The sequence below is a fragment of the Capra hircus genome, chromosome 10, assembly GCF_001704415.2.
Source record: "Capra hircus breed San Clemente chromosome 10, ASM170441v1, whole genome shotgun sequence".
NCBI classification, from domain to species: Eukaryota; Metazoa; Chordata; class Mammalia; order Artiodactyla; family Bovidae; genus Capra; species Capra hircus.
Window position 1 is genome coordinate 86,113,881 of NC_030817.1, and position 16,040 is coordinate 86,129,920.

The window sequence follows — 16,040 nt, forward strand, 5'->3', positions numbered from 1 at the left end:
AGCTGGACTAGCCCTGGACTCCTGACTCTGGGGTCAGGGCTAGTTAGAAAACACAACAAAGAAAATCAATTTCATTAAATCCAACAAGCATTTGTCAAATGCGACTAAGATATCAAAAGGAGGCAGAATTTATTCTTGCCACATAGGAGTCAGCCTGAAAACAACGCAGAACAGCAGTCCTGAACTTAGAGAATAAGATGACAGAAACTACAGACTTCTCCTGGGCACAGGTGTATAACTTCCAGAGGCCCACCCATCCATGGAGCCCCTGTAGAGACTCCCTGCTCAATGGGGAACCACGTGGACCCATCTAACACTCATCAAGGCCGCTTGAGGCACTTCCCTGGTGGCCTAGTGGTTAAGACTCTACATTTCCACTACAGGGGGCACTAGTTTGATCCCTGATCAGGGAATTAAGATCTGCATGCATGGTTTAGCAAAAACAAAAACAGCCCTTGCCAAGGCTGTGTGTGATCAGGGTTTTACAGAAGGAAAGGCCCAGGCTAAGGGAAAGGAGATGCAGGGGAGCATCAGGGGAGTCTCGGGCTTGGACAGGCCCCTGAGGACAAGGATTTCAGCAGCCATGGGTGGCAGCAGGCAAGAAAAGAGAGGAAGTTATACTCACAGGACTGGGGGAAGGCTGAGCACACACGGGGGCCCAGCCTTGATGGTGGGGACAGCAAGAGAGAGAGAATGTCCCATGTCTCCATCTTCCATTCCAAGGTCAGTTTTTGAGCATCTCCCCTTGGGCCTGGCTGTGTGTGAGGCACTGGGGTATACAGAGATGAAGGTAACATTTCAACTGACAGCAATTCACAGTCTAGTTGGGGAGCTGCTGCTAAGTCGCTTTAGTCGTGTCCGACTCTGTGCGACCCCATAGATGGCAGCCCACCAGGCTCCTCTGTCCCTGGGATTCTCCAGGCAAGAACACTGGAGTGGGTTGCCATTTCCTTCTCCAATGCATCCATGCATGCTAAGTCGCTTCAGTCGGGTCTGACTCTGTGCGACCCCATGGACAGCAGCCCACCAGGCTTCCCTGTCCATGGGATTCTCTAGGCAAGAATACTGGAGTGCATTGCCATTTCCTTCCCCACTAGTTGGGGAGAAAGACTCCTAAATGATAAGTTCAGTCTCCTGCTTCTAATACTGTGATCTATGTGTGCCCAGGAATCAGGGAATCTAGAGAGAAGGAAGGTTAAGACAAGCTTCAGGGATTTGGGGAAGTTTAACTGCACCTTGACAATGCCCCAAGCAGCAGAGTATGTCAAACAAAATGAGTTCTTGCAGGATCAATAGAGTTCCCCTGCTGCAAAGGGGAGACCAGCAGCTCAGGACCTCAACTTGTTATTGAGGTCAAGGTCATCAGCTGCCTCCTGTAGCTTCCTCCACATGCTCACATCTTGTTCTCTTCCCCTAACTGGAGAAACCCAGGAGGCACTTCCCCACTCTGTAGATAGAAACCCCAGTTCTGTCACCCTGTGTCTTGTTTTCAAATGACAGTCATCTGGAAGCTTTCATCTGATAAAACTTAGAAAAAGACAATGATTACATTTGAATTTGAGACTCTTTAAGACATTTTAAATAATTGTTTACATAAATAAAATCCTTCCAAATCCAAAGGATTGGTGAGAGTGATGGTGGCCTGTCTGGCACTGTGACTGGCCATTGGGTTGCTATTTTAGGGTACAGAGGTTTTCCAGTGCTAGGCTGGTCATGCCATCATAATCGGCCACAGCCATCCTGTCCTTGGGAGTCCAACCCCACAGCTCTCAGGATCAGTCAGACCTCTCTGGGGATTAGGGACAAGAAGGTCCAGCTTCTCAACTTTGCCCAGAACAGGTCCTGAGCCCAAGTGAGTACATCTCTTGGGTGAACTTTGAGGCTCCATCTCCTCTGGAAACACTCCCTAGACAGCCTCAGGCAGCTGCTGCCTGCAAATGTGCTGAGTCTTCAGTTGTCCTGGGCCTGTTGAGCTCTGTCAGAAGGAAGGATCCCTAGTCCCAAGGGAAGGACCCATAGAATGTTCACAAATGACAGAGGAAAGGTCAGGTCTGATCACCTGGTCTGTTGCCATCTTACCCAGCAAGGAAAGCAGGCTTCAGGTTAGGAGGGGCAAAAGCAACAAGAGATAGAAAGGACCAGAGTCCAGATTAGGAGACCCCCATATATCCCCGAGCCCCTGGATGAACCAAAGCTCCAGGCCACAGGCATTATTACATTCCATCATGATGGCCAGAAGTCAGAGCTGCTGGGAAAACCAGGGACCCAGAGCCCCAGGGAACTCTAGTCCTGATAAGCCAAAAGGAAAAAGAATATGCTGGAAATTACCATCAGCAAAATGAGCTATGGATGCCTGGCCAAATTTTAGAATGGATTTGTAAGCCAATGGTTCCATTAGCATTTGGAAATGAATGTGAAGGTCGCTGAGAGCTGGAGTGGCTGCTATTAGTGCTGGCTGCTTGCTGAGGTGATGAACTCCCTGTCAAGCCGGGTAACCAAGAAAAAGCTGCATGAATCTGCCAGAAAGCTTGCAGAAGAGATCCACAGCTCTCAGCCTATAATCCCCATGGGCCACAAGGGGAATGTGTGGTAGAAGGGAGAGGACCGTAAATAACTGATGCCCGTGGTGATGGCTCTCCTGCATTGCACTCCGTAAATTTCCCCAACATCGAAAGTTTCCAGAAGGAAGCAGTTTTATTAGGGTGGGCCTTATCTACACAAAAGACTTGGCCACTCACTCAAGATGAGAACAGAGTGTTTTTTCTTTAAATTATACATGATGGTCTAGGAGGACCAAACTTAGTTACATTTGAAACAGGCTAAGGCGATGTGGGGTGGGGTGTGGGGTGGGGGGTTACCCCCCAGACCAACAGCCCCAGCCACCCCCTGCCTTTTCAGCCTGTGCCCTTTTCACCAGCCCTCCTGGGCTCATGGACTGGATAGCTAAGGTTAGGGGTGATTATGTAAGGTTCTCAGCTGCTGAAGCCTTAAAGTTGTCATCTTTCCTAAGGATTTTGCATTTGAACTCGTTTTGCATGTCTTATTTAATCAAAAGTAGAAGAAACTCATCCATAATGATGAAATGAGGGGTTGACAGCTAAAGGCTGTAAACTCCTTTTGAGCCCCCTTAGCTCTAGATGGTGGATTCTTCCCCCGCCAGCTCTGGGGCAGGCAGCCAGGGGGGCCCCCATGAGGCCAAGGCCTGCTGCCATGCTGTTCTGCATTCTTTGCAAGTTGACCCCTGGTGGCAGGAAACATTTCTGGTTCTTTGAGGTCCTCAGAAGCCCAGCCCCAAGTCCTAAGGCTGTACCCTGGTGCCCAATGCCCAACTCCTGGCCATTGTTCCAGGACCTCTGAGTAGAAATAACCATCTCTCTGATCTGGAATGAATAGTCAAGTAAGAGCATGCCCTTTGATCCCCCGCCCCCTCCTCACTGCCCCAGCCTACAGCTTTCAGCCCCACGAATGGTGCAGGGCCCCTCTCCACAGAAAGACTGCAGGCCCATTTCTGGGTCTTTCCTGCCTAACCCCATCTCAACATCCAGGCACTGATCCCTTCCTCAGGCTCTGCTAGGCTTGTTGAAAACATCTTCTACCGAGAGAATCTGAGCAACTAGTTAAAGCATCATCCACCCCCTTAACTGTGTATTTGCCTTAGAAGGTGCTCTTGGGGACAGAGTCCTGACCTCCCTGTGGCCACTCTGGTAATGGACACGTGGGCGAGGAAGTCATAGGGGAGCCTGAGGGAGGAGACCAGCACCCCATGCCCTCTAGGTGGTCTCCCTGTGAACAGAACCACCGTGGGCCACCTCCATCGGCCCCCGCAGCCCTGCCTCTCCAGCATCAAGAACTGGTATCATCTGGTGTCCTCTTTCCATTGCTACCAGGCCAGAGGAGAGCTCTGTCTGGCTCTGTGGCCTCAGACAAATCGTTTTGCCTCTCTGAACTTCAACCTTTGAGCAGATGTCTGAAAAACATGTGAGGAATTGAATCTTGAGGCTTGGAACTTGAAGTGTGCATTTTGAGACTTCCTAATAAGTCAGAGGGCTTCTCAGGTGGCTCAGTGGTAAAGAATTCGCCTGCCAAAGCAGGAGACTTAGGTTCGATCCCTGGGTCCGGAAGCTCCCCTGGAGAAGGAACTGGCAACCCACTCCAGTATTCTTGCCTGGGAAATCCCATGGGCAGAGGAGCCTGGTGAGCGATAGTCTAACAGGTCACGAGAATCAGGCACGACTTAGTGACTAACCAACCAAGAAGTCAAGGAAGGTTTTCTTAAAATCCTTCCCTAACTCTGCCATGTACCCACCCCCCCCTCAACAGGCCACCCCCTCCTGTGGGCCCTCAAAATAGGCTGTCTTGGCCTCTATCAGATCATTCCTCACAGACTCATCTGCAGGTCCAGCTTGACTGTGAGATCTGAGGACCCCTGCCTCCCTGGAAGTACTTTATGGCTGAATTAATGAATGTGAGGAACTAATATGTATGCAGTCCTTATTGGCTGCCAAGCACCCTGCTAGAGATTCAAAATGCTAGTTCTCACAACTATTTACAGAACTGCAGAATAGTCTCAGAACTATTTACGCCTGAGGACCCTTAAGCTAGGTGAGAGAGAGGAACTTTCCCAAGGTCACACAGCTGGAGGCTTTGGAGCTGGAAGTGGAACTCGAATGTCTAACACCAGAGATCACGGTCTAATCCCAGGCCCGGGGTTACTCAGCCTACTGACCACCTGGGCTGGGTACTTCTTTGCTGTGAGGCTGTCCTGTGCGTCATAGGTAGGCAGGAGTATCCCTGGTCTCTACTCACCATAGCAACCCCAACACCACTTGGGGCTGTAACTACCAAAGCTGACTTCAGGAATTACTAAATATTGCCTGGGGGCTAAGCCACCCCCAGTTGGGAACCACTGTACTAGATTATGTGGCTTCCCGTGCTGGGCATGTGGCCCGACCCTGGCTGGGGACAGGGACGAGCAGGAACACGGAGTTTGGGGAGATCTGGTCACACACCAGGGAGCACTCAGCTGAGGTGGGAAGGTAATTCTGCTGCAGGAACAGTCAGAGGACAGCTGAGAGCTGAGCTGGTGGGATCCGATGGTGAGGGCTCAGGCAAGTATAGGTACAGGTCCTCCTCAAGGAGGGCACACACTTGGCCTCAGATCTTCTGGGGGTCACCAAGCCCGTGTCCTTATTTCTGCACAGAGAGCCAGGAAGGTCAGCTGCCACCCAGGCGCACCCTGGTCATATCCCTGGGAACCTTGCCGGGAAGGAGGCCATAAGTGAGAGAGCCAGTGCCGGGCCTGGAGCGGGGAACACGGAGCTTCCCCATGACGCCCTTCTGTTTTCCAGCTGGGCTTGAATGCCTGGCTCCTTCCATCAAATCTTTGGCCCTTTCTTCAGCCCCATGCTTCCAGATTTTTTCCAGACTCAAAAGGTCTGGGTTTTCCCAACTGGGAAAAGATGGTGACCACCTGCGGTTTGCCTTGGTGGCCTGGGCTTGCCCCCTCAGCCAGCCCACTCCTCACAGGGCACCCTGTCTGCAGCAGGGCCCCAGGAGACCCTGCTCGGGAAAGGGCCTCCCACTGGGAGCGCAAGCCTGCCTGCAGCCACTGCCAGGTGGACTGGCAGAAGGTCAGGGCCCAGAAGCCCTCGGCCCCCCAGTGTTGCCAAATGCAGAAATTCCAATGGAACTGCCAAGCCCCACCGTGGTGAGTCAGCATCGGTCTCCCCCAGCTGAATCCCAGGTGCCCAGTGAAGCCAGGCCTTCTCAGTACATCAGAGGTTTCCAGTCATCTGCAAAGCCAAACATTCATTTTCAAAGGACTCCCCAGGAAGCAGACTGGCCTGCTGTCATATTGAAAGCAGAATCTAGGGGCTTCTGCAGAAGCCAATGAGCATTTTTTTCCCTCTGACCAACTCCATCCCAGCCCTGCCACTGACTTGCTGTGTGACCTCAGGCAACCCCTCTTCCCTCTCTGAATCTTGGGTGCTCATTAGTCTAATGCAGATAATGACTGTCCTGCTGGCCTCCCACAAACGGGTGACTGGATGAGAAAGGATCTTGCCAAGAATGGAGCACACCCCAAGAGTGAGGAACGTTGGCAGGAGTCTCTGAGGCCCTGGCCCGGATCCTGGCCCCGACAGATTGTCAGACTCTCTCCCAGGCTGAAGCGCCCAAAGTAGGAGAGAGAAAGCTGATGAGAAAATGCGACATCAAACACAACCAGGCACATCAGACTCGCCCAAGAGCGGCTATGTATAGCTGTAAAAACATCCTGTCTGAACAGTCAGTTCAACCTCTAAAATATTAGGACTTTAATCCTCATATATGATCAACTTTACTCTTGAAAGTGGAACCTTGGAAATGAGAAAAGGAAGCATAGCTTATTACAGTTCCCAATCTTGCCCCCTCCACCACCAGTAATGAAATTAGTGCTGAGGCCTCTGCCTGTATGTTTAGTTATGGCGCTGTTGTCCCCAGGCCAGAGTCACATTTTTCTACTGATCCCCTGTCTTTGGTGGTGGTGGTTTAATCGTTTGGTCGTGTCTTTCTCTTTGCGACCCCATGGACTATATCCCACCAGGCTCTTCTGTCCATGGGATTTTCTAGGCAAGAATACTGGAATTGGTAGCCATTTCCTTCTCCAGGGGATCTTCCCCACTGAGGGACTGAACCTGGGTCTCCAGCCTTGCAGGCAGATTCTTTACCAAGTGAGCCACCAGGAAAGGAGAAATTCAGTACCAATGACTTTCAGCACCAATGGTGGGGAAACCTCAAATTCCACTCACCAGCTGGGTTGAAGGGGGGCTTGGTGGGAGAGAGATGACTTCATCAGCTTGTGCTTTACCATTCCAAAGCTGGGAGGCAAAACTAGGTGCCCCTGGCTCGTGATCACCAAGGTGACCCAGGAAGGTGGCCCCTCCTGCTTCCACCCCCCTCCTCAGCCCCTCCTTGTCCCTAGTCACTGCTCTCCCTCTTCTGAGTGTTTGTTGTTCATCTTCCTGAGTCCACGAGTTATGTGGATGGTTGGGGATGGAGATAGAGTTCAGGGGCAGCCCAGAGAGTGAATAGACCCAGTCCAGTCCCCCTGAAATGACCCTGGAGGCTTCCCCTCAGGGAGCTAGAGCTCCCCATCTTCCTGCCCAGGCATCGGAGCATCTGCTTACCCTGTAATTAAAGACAACCTCCTGTCCTTGAGGTGCTGGCTGCCACAAACGTGGCCCTGGCTTACCTGTGTAGCCTCATGTTGAACCACCCTGCTCCTTTCACTTGGGGCTCCAGCCCAATCGAACAGCTTTCAGTTCCTTGAAGCCAAAGGCTCCGAACTGTCTCCAGCCTCAGGGCCTTTGCACAAATTATTTCATCTCTCCAGGTGTCTGGATAAGTAAGCATCACTTGCTCAAAACGCTTTTCCTGAGCCCCATCTCAATCTAAATTCAATCTCACGCCAGGATTTATCCCAGCCCTCATTGTGTGGCAGTTATCACGGTTTACAAGCATTATGTTTATTTGTGTATGTATTTTAGTGTCTGTGAGCTCTGTGGGGGCAGGGATAGTATCCCCAGTGCTAAGCAAGTGTCTGACGTAAGACAGACACACAGTGAATTTGTACTGAAGAAATGAAGAAGCAGCGCTGACACCCAGGAAAGCAGCTCAGACGCTGCGAAGGAAGGAGGGAAAGCACAGGCTGTGTGTGCCTGCTAAGTCGCTTCAGCCGTGTCAGACTCTCTGCGCCCCCGGGGACTGTAGCATGCCAGGCTCCTCTAGCCATGGGATTCTCCAGGCAAGAATACTGGAGTGGATCTTCTCAAGCCAGGGATCAAACCCACGTCTCCTACCGTTTCCTGCATTGGCAGGTGTGCACTTTACCACCGGTGCCCCAGGGAAGCCCCGGAACAGCATACGTGCAGCACTTGAAGGGGGCTTCCCTGGTGGCTCAGCTGGTAAAGAATCCGCCTGCAACGTGGGAGATCTAGGTTCGATCCCTGGGTTGGGATGATCCCCTGGAGAAGGGAAAGGCTACCCACTCCAGTGTTCTGGCCCGGAGAATTCCGTGGACTGTATAGTCCACGGGGTCGCAAAGAGTCGGACACGACTGAGCGACCTTCATCACTTAAAGGAGTGTCAGAAGGAAAGGGATGGCGACAAGGGATTTGCTAGAAAGGTTCTGGAGCCCGCAATGGAATGCAACTTTGGCCCTGGGTTTGGAGCTTGTTTCTAGAACATTCCTTGTTTCCTAAGATCCCATCCTGGGGATCAGCTTGACCCACTTTATCCTAAGAATGGAGTGGAGCAAGAAAGCCCTCAGCTCCTGTTAAAGTCAAGAATCCTGGTTGGAAGTTGGGCTATTAACGAACTGGGCAGGAGGTGCCAGAGGGGCAGGCAGACGCTTCATGGTGTGGTTGTAGGGCAGATTCCTGGCCAGGGGCACCCCGGGGGTCATGAGCTTATGTGCACCCGCTCCCCGATGTCAGGACGGGATTCTGCTGGGAGCCGTGGGCGCTTATGACTGGAATGGAGCTGTGCTAAAGGAGACCAGCAGCGGGAAGGTCATTCCTCTCCGTGAGTCTTACCTGAAGGAATTCCCCGAGGAGCTCAAGAACCACGGCGCCTACCTGGGTAAGAGGCAGGGCTGAGGGGTGACTGGTGGGCGGTGGGCCAGGAGAGGACTTGGGGGTCCTGAACATGCTCAAACGAGACGAGGGGCTTGTCCGTGCGTCATCTATGCTGATTCAAGCACAGTCACGAGTCATTACCTCTCCAGGCTGGCATCCAGCATGCCCAGCACCATACCTGGCTCATCACTGGCTCACCATTAGTAGCTAGAATAAATCAGGGTCCCCAAGCCAGGCTGTGGACTGGGCCATGCAGCAGGAGGTGAGAAAGCGAGCAAAGCTTCATCTGCCATTCCCCGTCTCCCCCACAGCCCCCATCCGTGGAAAAATTGTCTTTCACAAAACTGGTGCCTGGTGCCAAAAAGATTATAGACTGCCAGAAAAACTGACAAGCAGTCTGACCTGAAATTGTTTCCACTGATGCCTCTAGACTCTCCGGCAGCTGTTGGTATGTTTTCAGAATTGAGTGCAGGAAGTCTGCCTCCCCAAGGCAAAAATGCAAGTTGAGGATGTGCTCAGTTCACTTCAGTTGCTCAGTCATGTCCGAATCTTTGCGTTACAATCAAAGCAGGAGTCATCTCCCATTAAGCACCTTAGTGTGAGTGAAAGTCGCTCAGTCGTGTCCAACTCATGGCGACCTCATGGACTATACAGTCCATGGAATTCTCCAGGCCAGAATACTGGAGTGGGTAGCCTTTCCCTTCTCCAGGGGATCTTCCCAACCCAGGGATTGAACCCAGGTCTCCTGCATTGCAGGCGAATTCTTTACCAGCTGAGCCACAAGGGAAGCTCACCTTAAGCACCTTAAGGTGGTCGTAAAAAGAAAAGTGTGAGTCACTGGCCTGGTGGTGACAGGTCCCAGCTGTGAGACCTTAACCATAGCCCAGTCACTTCCAGCTTTGTAGAAGCGAGCCTCTGCCATTCATGCAGAAAGGGCTAAACCAGAGGAAAGGAGAAGGGCTCCCATTATAAGTCTTCCTGAGTTTCTGAACCGCATCTACCAGCTTTGACGTTATTACCAACGCAGCCTCAGACCCCACTTCTATGTGCACTAAGTTGGCAGTGGGCCTCTCTGTGGTGGGAAGGTCATTCCTCCTCCCAGAAGACCCTTCTTGAGGCCCAACCATGGTCCCTCCTTGGGTGGGAGTCCGGAAGGAGCGCCTTTCTGCTCCTTCTGTCTCTGGGGGTTCATCCAGCGAGGGCACTGTGGGGGAATCTCTGGAAGATGCCTCCCTCTGTGCCCCAAGGGAGACAGGGAGTTTGGAGAAGGAGACTAGGAGGCCAGGCTCTCCGCCTCCACACTGGGAAAGCTGATGGACTTCCGGCCCCGGGCCTTCAGGGAGGCTCTCAGCTTTCAGGGTGGCCTTGCCTGCTGGTCAGAGCCACATGGGAACTGCAACCACAGCCAGCAGACAGCAGGGAAGCAGGAAGCTCTCAGCACTGCTTAGAGCTTTGAGAGTCGGCCCTCGCCTGTCCCCAGGACCCTCCCATTACCACTGTCCTTCCTTCCGGGGAAGCCCAAACGCCTGGGGTCAATGAGAATACTCTCAGTAATGCCGCTGAGGACTCAGCCTAGAAGAAACCCTTGCTCCACTGCACAAGGCTAAGCCTGCCCTACCTTCATATTTTTGTGATTGCTCTAAATTCACAGCCGTTAGCCACCCTCCACGTGATATCCTGCTCTCACCTACCCCACTTCCCAGAATACCTTTCCAAGAGTCAAAGATGGTGTATCTAGAACCAGTTTCCCACCCTACTGCACCCACACTCCCGGCCACTGTGAGCTGGCTTCTGTGCATCCTGCAGCCACTCTGAAAGCAACTGGTGGGACCCGAGAGACAGTTATCCACATATACACAGGCATGCACACACAGCAGAAGGAGCCGCTCGTTCCTCAGAAAGCACCCAGGAATTGCCAGGAAGGCCTGACACCCATCTAAAAACTGGGATCCACTCCAAATCATCTGGCAGGAAGTAGGACCCTCAGCTTTGCACACCTGCAAGCGTCCCATTTTCAGGAGAGTTGTCTGAGGATGCTGCACAGCCACTCCCCAGAGCCGGGTGCTCGACTGGAAATTCACAGGGACCAGGCACTGATCCCGAGAACATGGATTGGAGGCCTTTCCCAAAGAGCCCCTGGGTTTCCGTCTTGTTCTCTTCTGAGTGGCATAGGTGTGTGGATGCAGAAAAGCCTGGGCACTCCCCGCTTTGGGGCTGCAGAGCTTTGGGGCTGCAGGAATCTCTGAGACCCCCCACCTGCATGCCCTGAGCAGAGCAGTTCCTTGTCTCTGCACAGCCAACCCTTCAGTTTTTGGTGGACCACTTAGCAAGGCATTCTGGTAATGAAGAGGACATTGCTTGGTCCCCAGAGAGACTACTGGTGAGGATCAGAAACAAAGCCGGCCCAATATGAAAAGAAGTATGGCTAGGGTTTGTTCTCTCGCCTCCCTGTTCCCTCACGTGCTCACCTGTAGGGCGAGTGAAGCAGGTGATGTTCATGTTCCAGGTCAGTGATGCCTTTTAGTGACCTCACCTGGCTTCTTTCGATGCCTGCCAGCAGAGGGTGGGCGCAGTGAGTTCCCTGCACCGTCCACCAGCCCCTTCCAAGCCCTGCCTCTTCTAGGCCTCCTCCTCAGCTGAGGCTGGGAACTACTATCTAGAACTACCATCTGCTCAGCTGCTCTGAATGCTCTCCTTTCAGTGGCCCGCCCATGCTGCAAGGCCCTGGTGAGGTCTGCCAGGCCGTGGGGCCAGAGACCAGCCTGTTTCCTCCCACGGCAGGGTACACAGTCACATCGGTCGTGTCCTCCAGGCAGGGGCGGGTGTACGTGGCCGGAGCCCCCCGGTTCAACCACACAGGCAAAGTCATCCTGTTCACCATGCACAGCAACCGGAGTCTCACCATCCACCAGGCCCTGCGGGGCGAGCAGGTAACGCAGAGGGGGCTGGGGGCGGGGCCGACAGGTGGGACAGACAGGGTGGCGAGGCTGGGAGGGACTGTCCCTCACAGGACTGCCCCCAGGTCCAGAAACATCCTTCCTGGCTAGGGGGGTGTGCCCTCTTTATACCCACCTTGGAACTGATGCTCCCTCCCCAGAAAGCCAGATCTCAGACCCTGCTGCAGCAACAAGAACCTGGGAGAACCAATGGAGCCCTTGCCTCTGGTGCACTAGCCAGACCTCTGCTGCTGACCACCAGCATCTCTCTGGTCATGTCTAGAGTTCAGAGCTCTGGCAGAGGCAACATCCAGGCTATGACTTCCCAGCTTGGGCTGACAAGGCCTCTAGGCATCTGAAGGGGCCCTCGTGTTCCTCATGCCACCTCAGTACTACCAGAAGTGGGAGGAGTCATGCCTCCCCCCACAACAGGCCCCAGGGGTGCACTAAGATGCCAACTTCTTTCCTTCCCTGGAACGGGCACGATGCAGAACGGTACAACCGCCAATGTCACAGCACCCCCCGAGACGTGGTGGGCAACGAGGCTGTGCTGCTAAGAGTCTCATGTTAGAAGGTCCTGAATGCACGGCGGAAAGCTATGATTAAAGTCAGTGATGGTGAAAAGATCAGGAAACAGAGTTCTGATACAGGTTATTTCAATAGCCCAGGAAAACTGTGGTCCTGAGAAGCAACACAGCTTTTCCACGGATATTGGGTAGATTGACTGGGTAAAGCTCAGAATCCTGGACTCTTGGTGGGGCTGCCTACATTGTGCTACCTCCTGACCCCAACGACCCCCACACAAGGCCTTGGCCCCTCCTGCCTGGCAGCATCCAGTATCCATGGCACCCTGCGCTGAGCTGAGCCCTGTCCAGCTCCTTCCTGTTATTCTTGGCTTGCCCCTGGTGCTCCAAAGCCTGGGAACAGCCCTCCTTCCTGCCTCTTCTACTGCCCTTGGCCATGAGGACACTCTCTCTGCCAGGTCTAACCTCAATCCCTCTAGTTGCAGGGAGCCATCCTTTCACCATTCCTCTTCCCATCCCAAGGGCACTGGGGGACCCGGGAGCTGCTCTGGTCCCAGCCTCCACACTGCCTGCCCACACCCCACCCAGGGCCGGCTCTCAGGAATCCAAGGTTAGACCTTGAGAGCCGGAGGGAATTCACCGAAGAATATATGACATTTTTACTGCCTGGATCTGCCTCCAACATCCAAATGAGAAACCGCAGCACTGAAAGCAGCTAAGTTAAGTGGATTCCAAATCACCGTGACCCATATAGCTGAGGCCACATGTTTAGACAGTCTCTCTCCGCCTCTCTCTTTGCTGTCTGCCTCTTAATCACTCTATGTGGGCACATCTCTCCCCTCCCCACACCGTGTTTATAATTTCCTTCCCCCCCCCCTTCTGTATTTTTTTAAAATCATTCTCCTCAGTTAAAAGCTTTTAATGCTTGAGGATAAATTTATTCTGAAAACACCCCAAGCCGGGAAGGGAGAATCATGAGCTTGGGTGTCAGTTCCAACCCAATTTGGCTGTAACCGGCCTTCTGACCTTGCGCTAGTGACTCAGATTCCCTGAGCTTCAGTTCCTTCCCTGTGAAATAAGGACAATGATCTCTCCCAAGACAGCGTGAGGCTGTAAAGTGCCTCACATAGGGCCTGTCCTTGGGAGGGGCTCCTGGTCTTTCCTGAGCAACCCCTTGCTCCCATAAACATTTATAGAGCACCTCCTGTGTGCCAGGCACAGCACCCAGGCCTGGAGGGAATGAGATAGGAGCAGCGCCCACTGTTGGGGGCCGTCTGTGGAGGGAACCAGTGCTGGGGGGAGAAGGACGGGGCTGGGGGAGAGCATGGAGAAGGGGGCCCCTCGGCAGGGGATGGAGTAGGGAAGGCCAGGGGTGTCTTTGAACAGGAAGGGACCTGTAGGACAATAGACATGACCTGGAGAGAGGGGAGGAGAAAGGGGTAGAGGCTAAAGAGAAGTATGTGCAAGAGAAGCTGGGAGCCCACCAGAGCAGGGGATTTTGGAGAAGAGAAATCACTTCAGTGATTTCTGAAAAAAATCTGACAGTGAGAGAAAAAATTTCTGACAATGAGAGAAATCACTGTCCGGGGGAATGTGGGAGCCAGAGGGTGGGAGCCAGAGGCTGGGGAGGCGGGGAGGCCAGTCCAGGAGGGTCACACTGCAGTTTGGACATTTCCCCCCAAAGCAAGGAAGGGGCATGGTCAGCTTCTGGAAGCCACTCTAGCTCCCCACAGGGGTGGGTTGGAGGGCCAGTCTGGAGATGGGGGTCCTTCCTTTGGAAGGTGCCTCTCCTGAGGAAGAAGCATCAGAGGAGGAGGGAAGTAGATGGATTTGGGACATGTTTGGCATCCACCAAGTGAACTTGTGGGGAGACTGCAGGTGGGAAAGATGGGAGTGGAGCCAGGAGGACCCTTAGGTTTCTAGCTGAGTTGGAGGCATGGCACCCAAGGCGAGAGAGGAACACAGTCAGTGCTCAAATACTGAAAAGAAATCATGTCACCACCCAAGGTGCTAAGCCCAGAGTTATTTGGAAAATAAAATATTGAAAATGAGTTAAATGTCCAACAGAGGACTGATTAAACACGTTTGGCACACGCATAATTTGGAATGGTATACCATATAGTCAAAGCCATGGCTTTCCCAGTAGTCATGTATGGATGTGACAGTTAGAGCATGAAGAAGGCTGAGTGCCAAAGAATTGATGCCTTTGAACTATGGTGCCAGAGAAGACTCTTGAGAGTCCCTCAGACAGCAAGCAGATCAAGCCTGAATATTCTTGGAAGGACTGATGCTGAAGCTCCAATACTTTGGCCACCTGATGCAAAGAGCTGACTCATTGAAAAAGATTCTGATGCTGGGAAAGATTGAGGGCAAGATGAGAAATGTGCCACAGAGGAAGAGATGGTTGGATGGCATCCCTGTCTCAGTGGACATGAGTTTGAGCAAACTCCAAGAGACAGTGGAGGACGGGGAAGCCTGGTGTGCTGTAGTCCATGGGGGTCACAAAGAGTCAGACAGGACTTAGCAACTGAGCAACAAAAGTGAAATAATGGGAAGTCTAGTGGTGGCGGAACGGTTAAGGAGAAAAGGGCTGGCGGGGGCGGGGGCCCTCGTTTTCTCAGCAGCGAGCCTGAGCCAACGGCTGTCGGCTGGTAAGGGGAGGCCTCTCAGCAGCCCAGCCCCATGCCCCATCGCTGTGCCGCAGATAGGTTCTTACTACGGGAGCGAGATCACCTCGGTGGACGTGGACGAAGACGGCGTGACTGACGTCCTGCTGGTGGGCGCGCCCATGTACTTCAGCGAGGGCGGAGAGCGGGGCAGGGTGTACGTCTATAACCTGCGACAGGTACGGAGCGCGGACGCTGGCCGGCTTTCCAGGGGCACCTGATGCGTGCCTTGATCGGGTGTCCATGAGGGAAGCTGGGAGGCGGAGGCCAACGCATACCTGCAGACTGGAGAGGAGAGGAACCTCCTCTGTTCTTGGGTTTATGTAGCGGGAAAGAAACCGGGAAACAGAGGGGATGGTGCAGGCCAGAGGGGGTCATGACCCTGAGAGCCCCTGCCGAGCCCCCGCTGAGCCTTTTCCTGCCCCGGATTTTGCAGGACCGGTTTGTTTACAATGGAACGTTGAAGGATTCCCACGGTTACCAGAACGCTCGGTTCGGCTCCTCCATCGCCTCCGTTCGGGACCTCAATCAAGATTCCTACAACGATGTGGTGGTGGGGGCCCCTCTGGAAGACAACCACGGGGGCGTCATCTACATCTACCATGGCCTCCAAGGCAGCATCCTGAAGACGCCGAAGCAGGTTCCGCCCCCCACGCTAACCCCCAGAAAGAATGGAGCTAGAACTTGAGTCCTAGTGGCTCATTCCCTGTCCTCACCCAGGAAAGGACTGCTGTCTGTCCTAGCTCTACTTGCCTCAAGTTGAAATTAGTCTTAAGACCTTCCCGTCACCCCTGTGGATACCCTTTCCCTGCTTAACTTCATCTCCCCAACAACAGCAATAGCAAACCGCCCCCTCCGCCCCCCCCCCCCGCCCCCGCCGCCAAGGACCTGAATCCCGCTGGCCCTCACATGCTTTCATGCAACTGACTACACACGTAGAGAAGACCTAAGGCTTCCCTAGTGGCTCAGTGGTAGAGAATCTGCCTCCCAACACAGGAGACGCTGGTTCGTTCCCTGGTTCAGGAAGATCCCCTGGAGAAGGAAATGGCAACCCACTCCAGTATTCTTGCCTGAGAAGTCCCACGGACAGAGAAGCCTAGAGGGCTACAGTCCGTAGGGTTGCAAAGAGTCGGACACAGCTGAACAAATTAATGGAGAAGGCCTGTTTGGATTCCTCTTCTCTGGAAATGCCCCAGGCTAGAAACAGTGCTGTACCCAAAAGTGAGCCATCCCAAGCGCCTTCCCCTCAGGGTCATCACTTTTGCCTATTTTATTAGTAAGATAGCCTACTATATCACA

The 16,040-nt window shown here is 53.3% G+C and overlaps 1 protein-coding gene across 2 annotated transcripts in view; it reads left to right on the forward strand.

Moving 5' to 3' along the window:
* ITGA11 (integrin subunit alpha 11) overlaps nucleotides 1-16,040 on the forward strand; it is a 136,150-nt gene that overhangs the window by 88,994 nt on the left and 31,116 nt on the right. For both annotated transcript variants that reach the window (XM_018053595.1, XM_018053596.1), the window contains exons 11-14: nucleotides 8,475-8,619; nucleotides 11,397-11,545; nucleotides 14,780-14,920; nucleotides 15,178-15,381. In XM_018053595.1, the coding sequence (XP_017909084.1) occupies nucleotides 8,475-8,619; nucleotides 11,397-11,545; nucleotides 14,780-14,920; nucleotides 15,178-15,381 (639 nt within the window). The remainder of the gene's footprint in view (nucleotides 1-8,474; nucleotides 8,620-11,396; nucleotides 11,546-14,779; nucleotides 14,921-15,177; nucleotides 15,382-16,040) is intronic.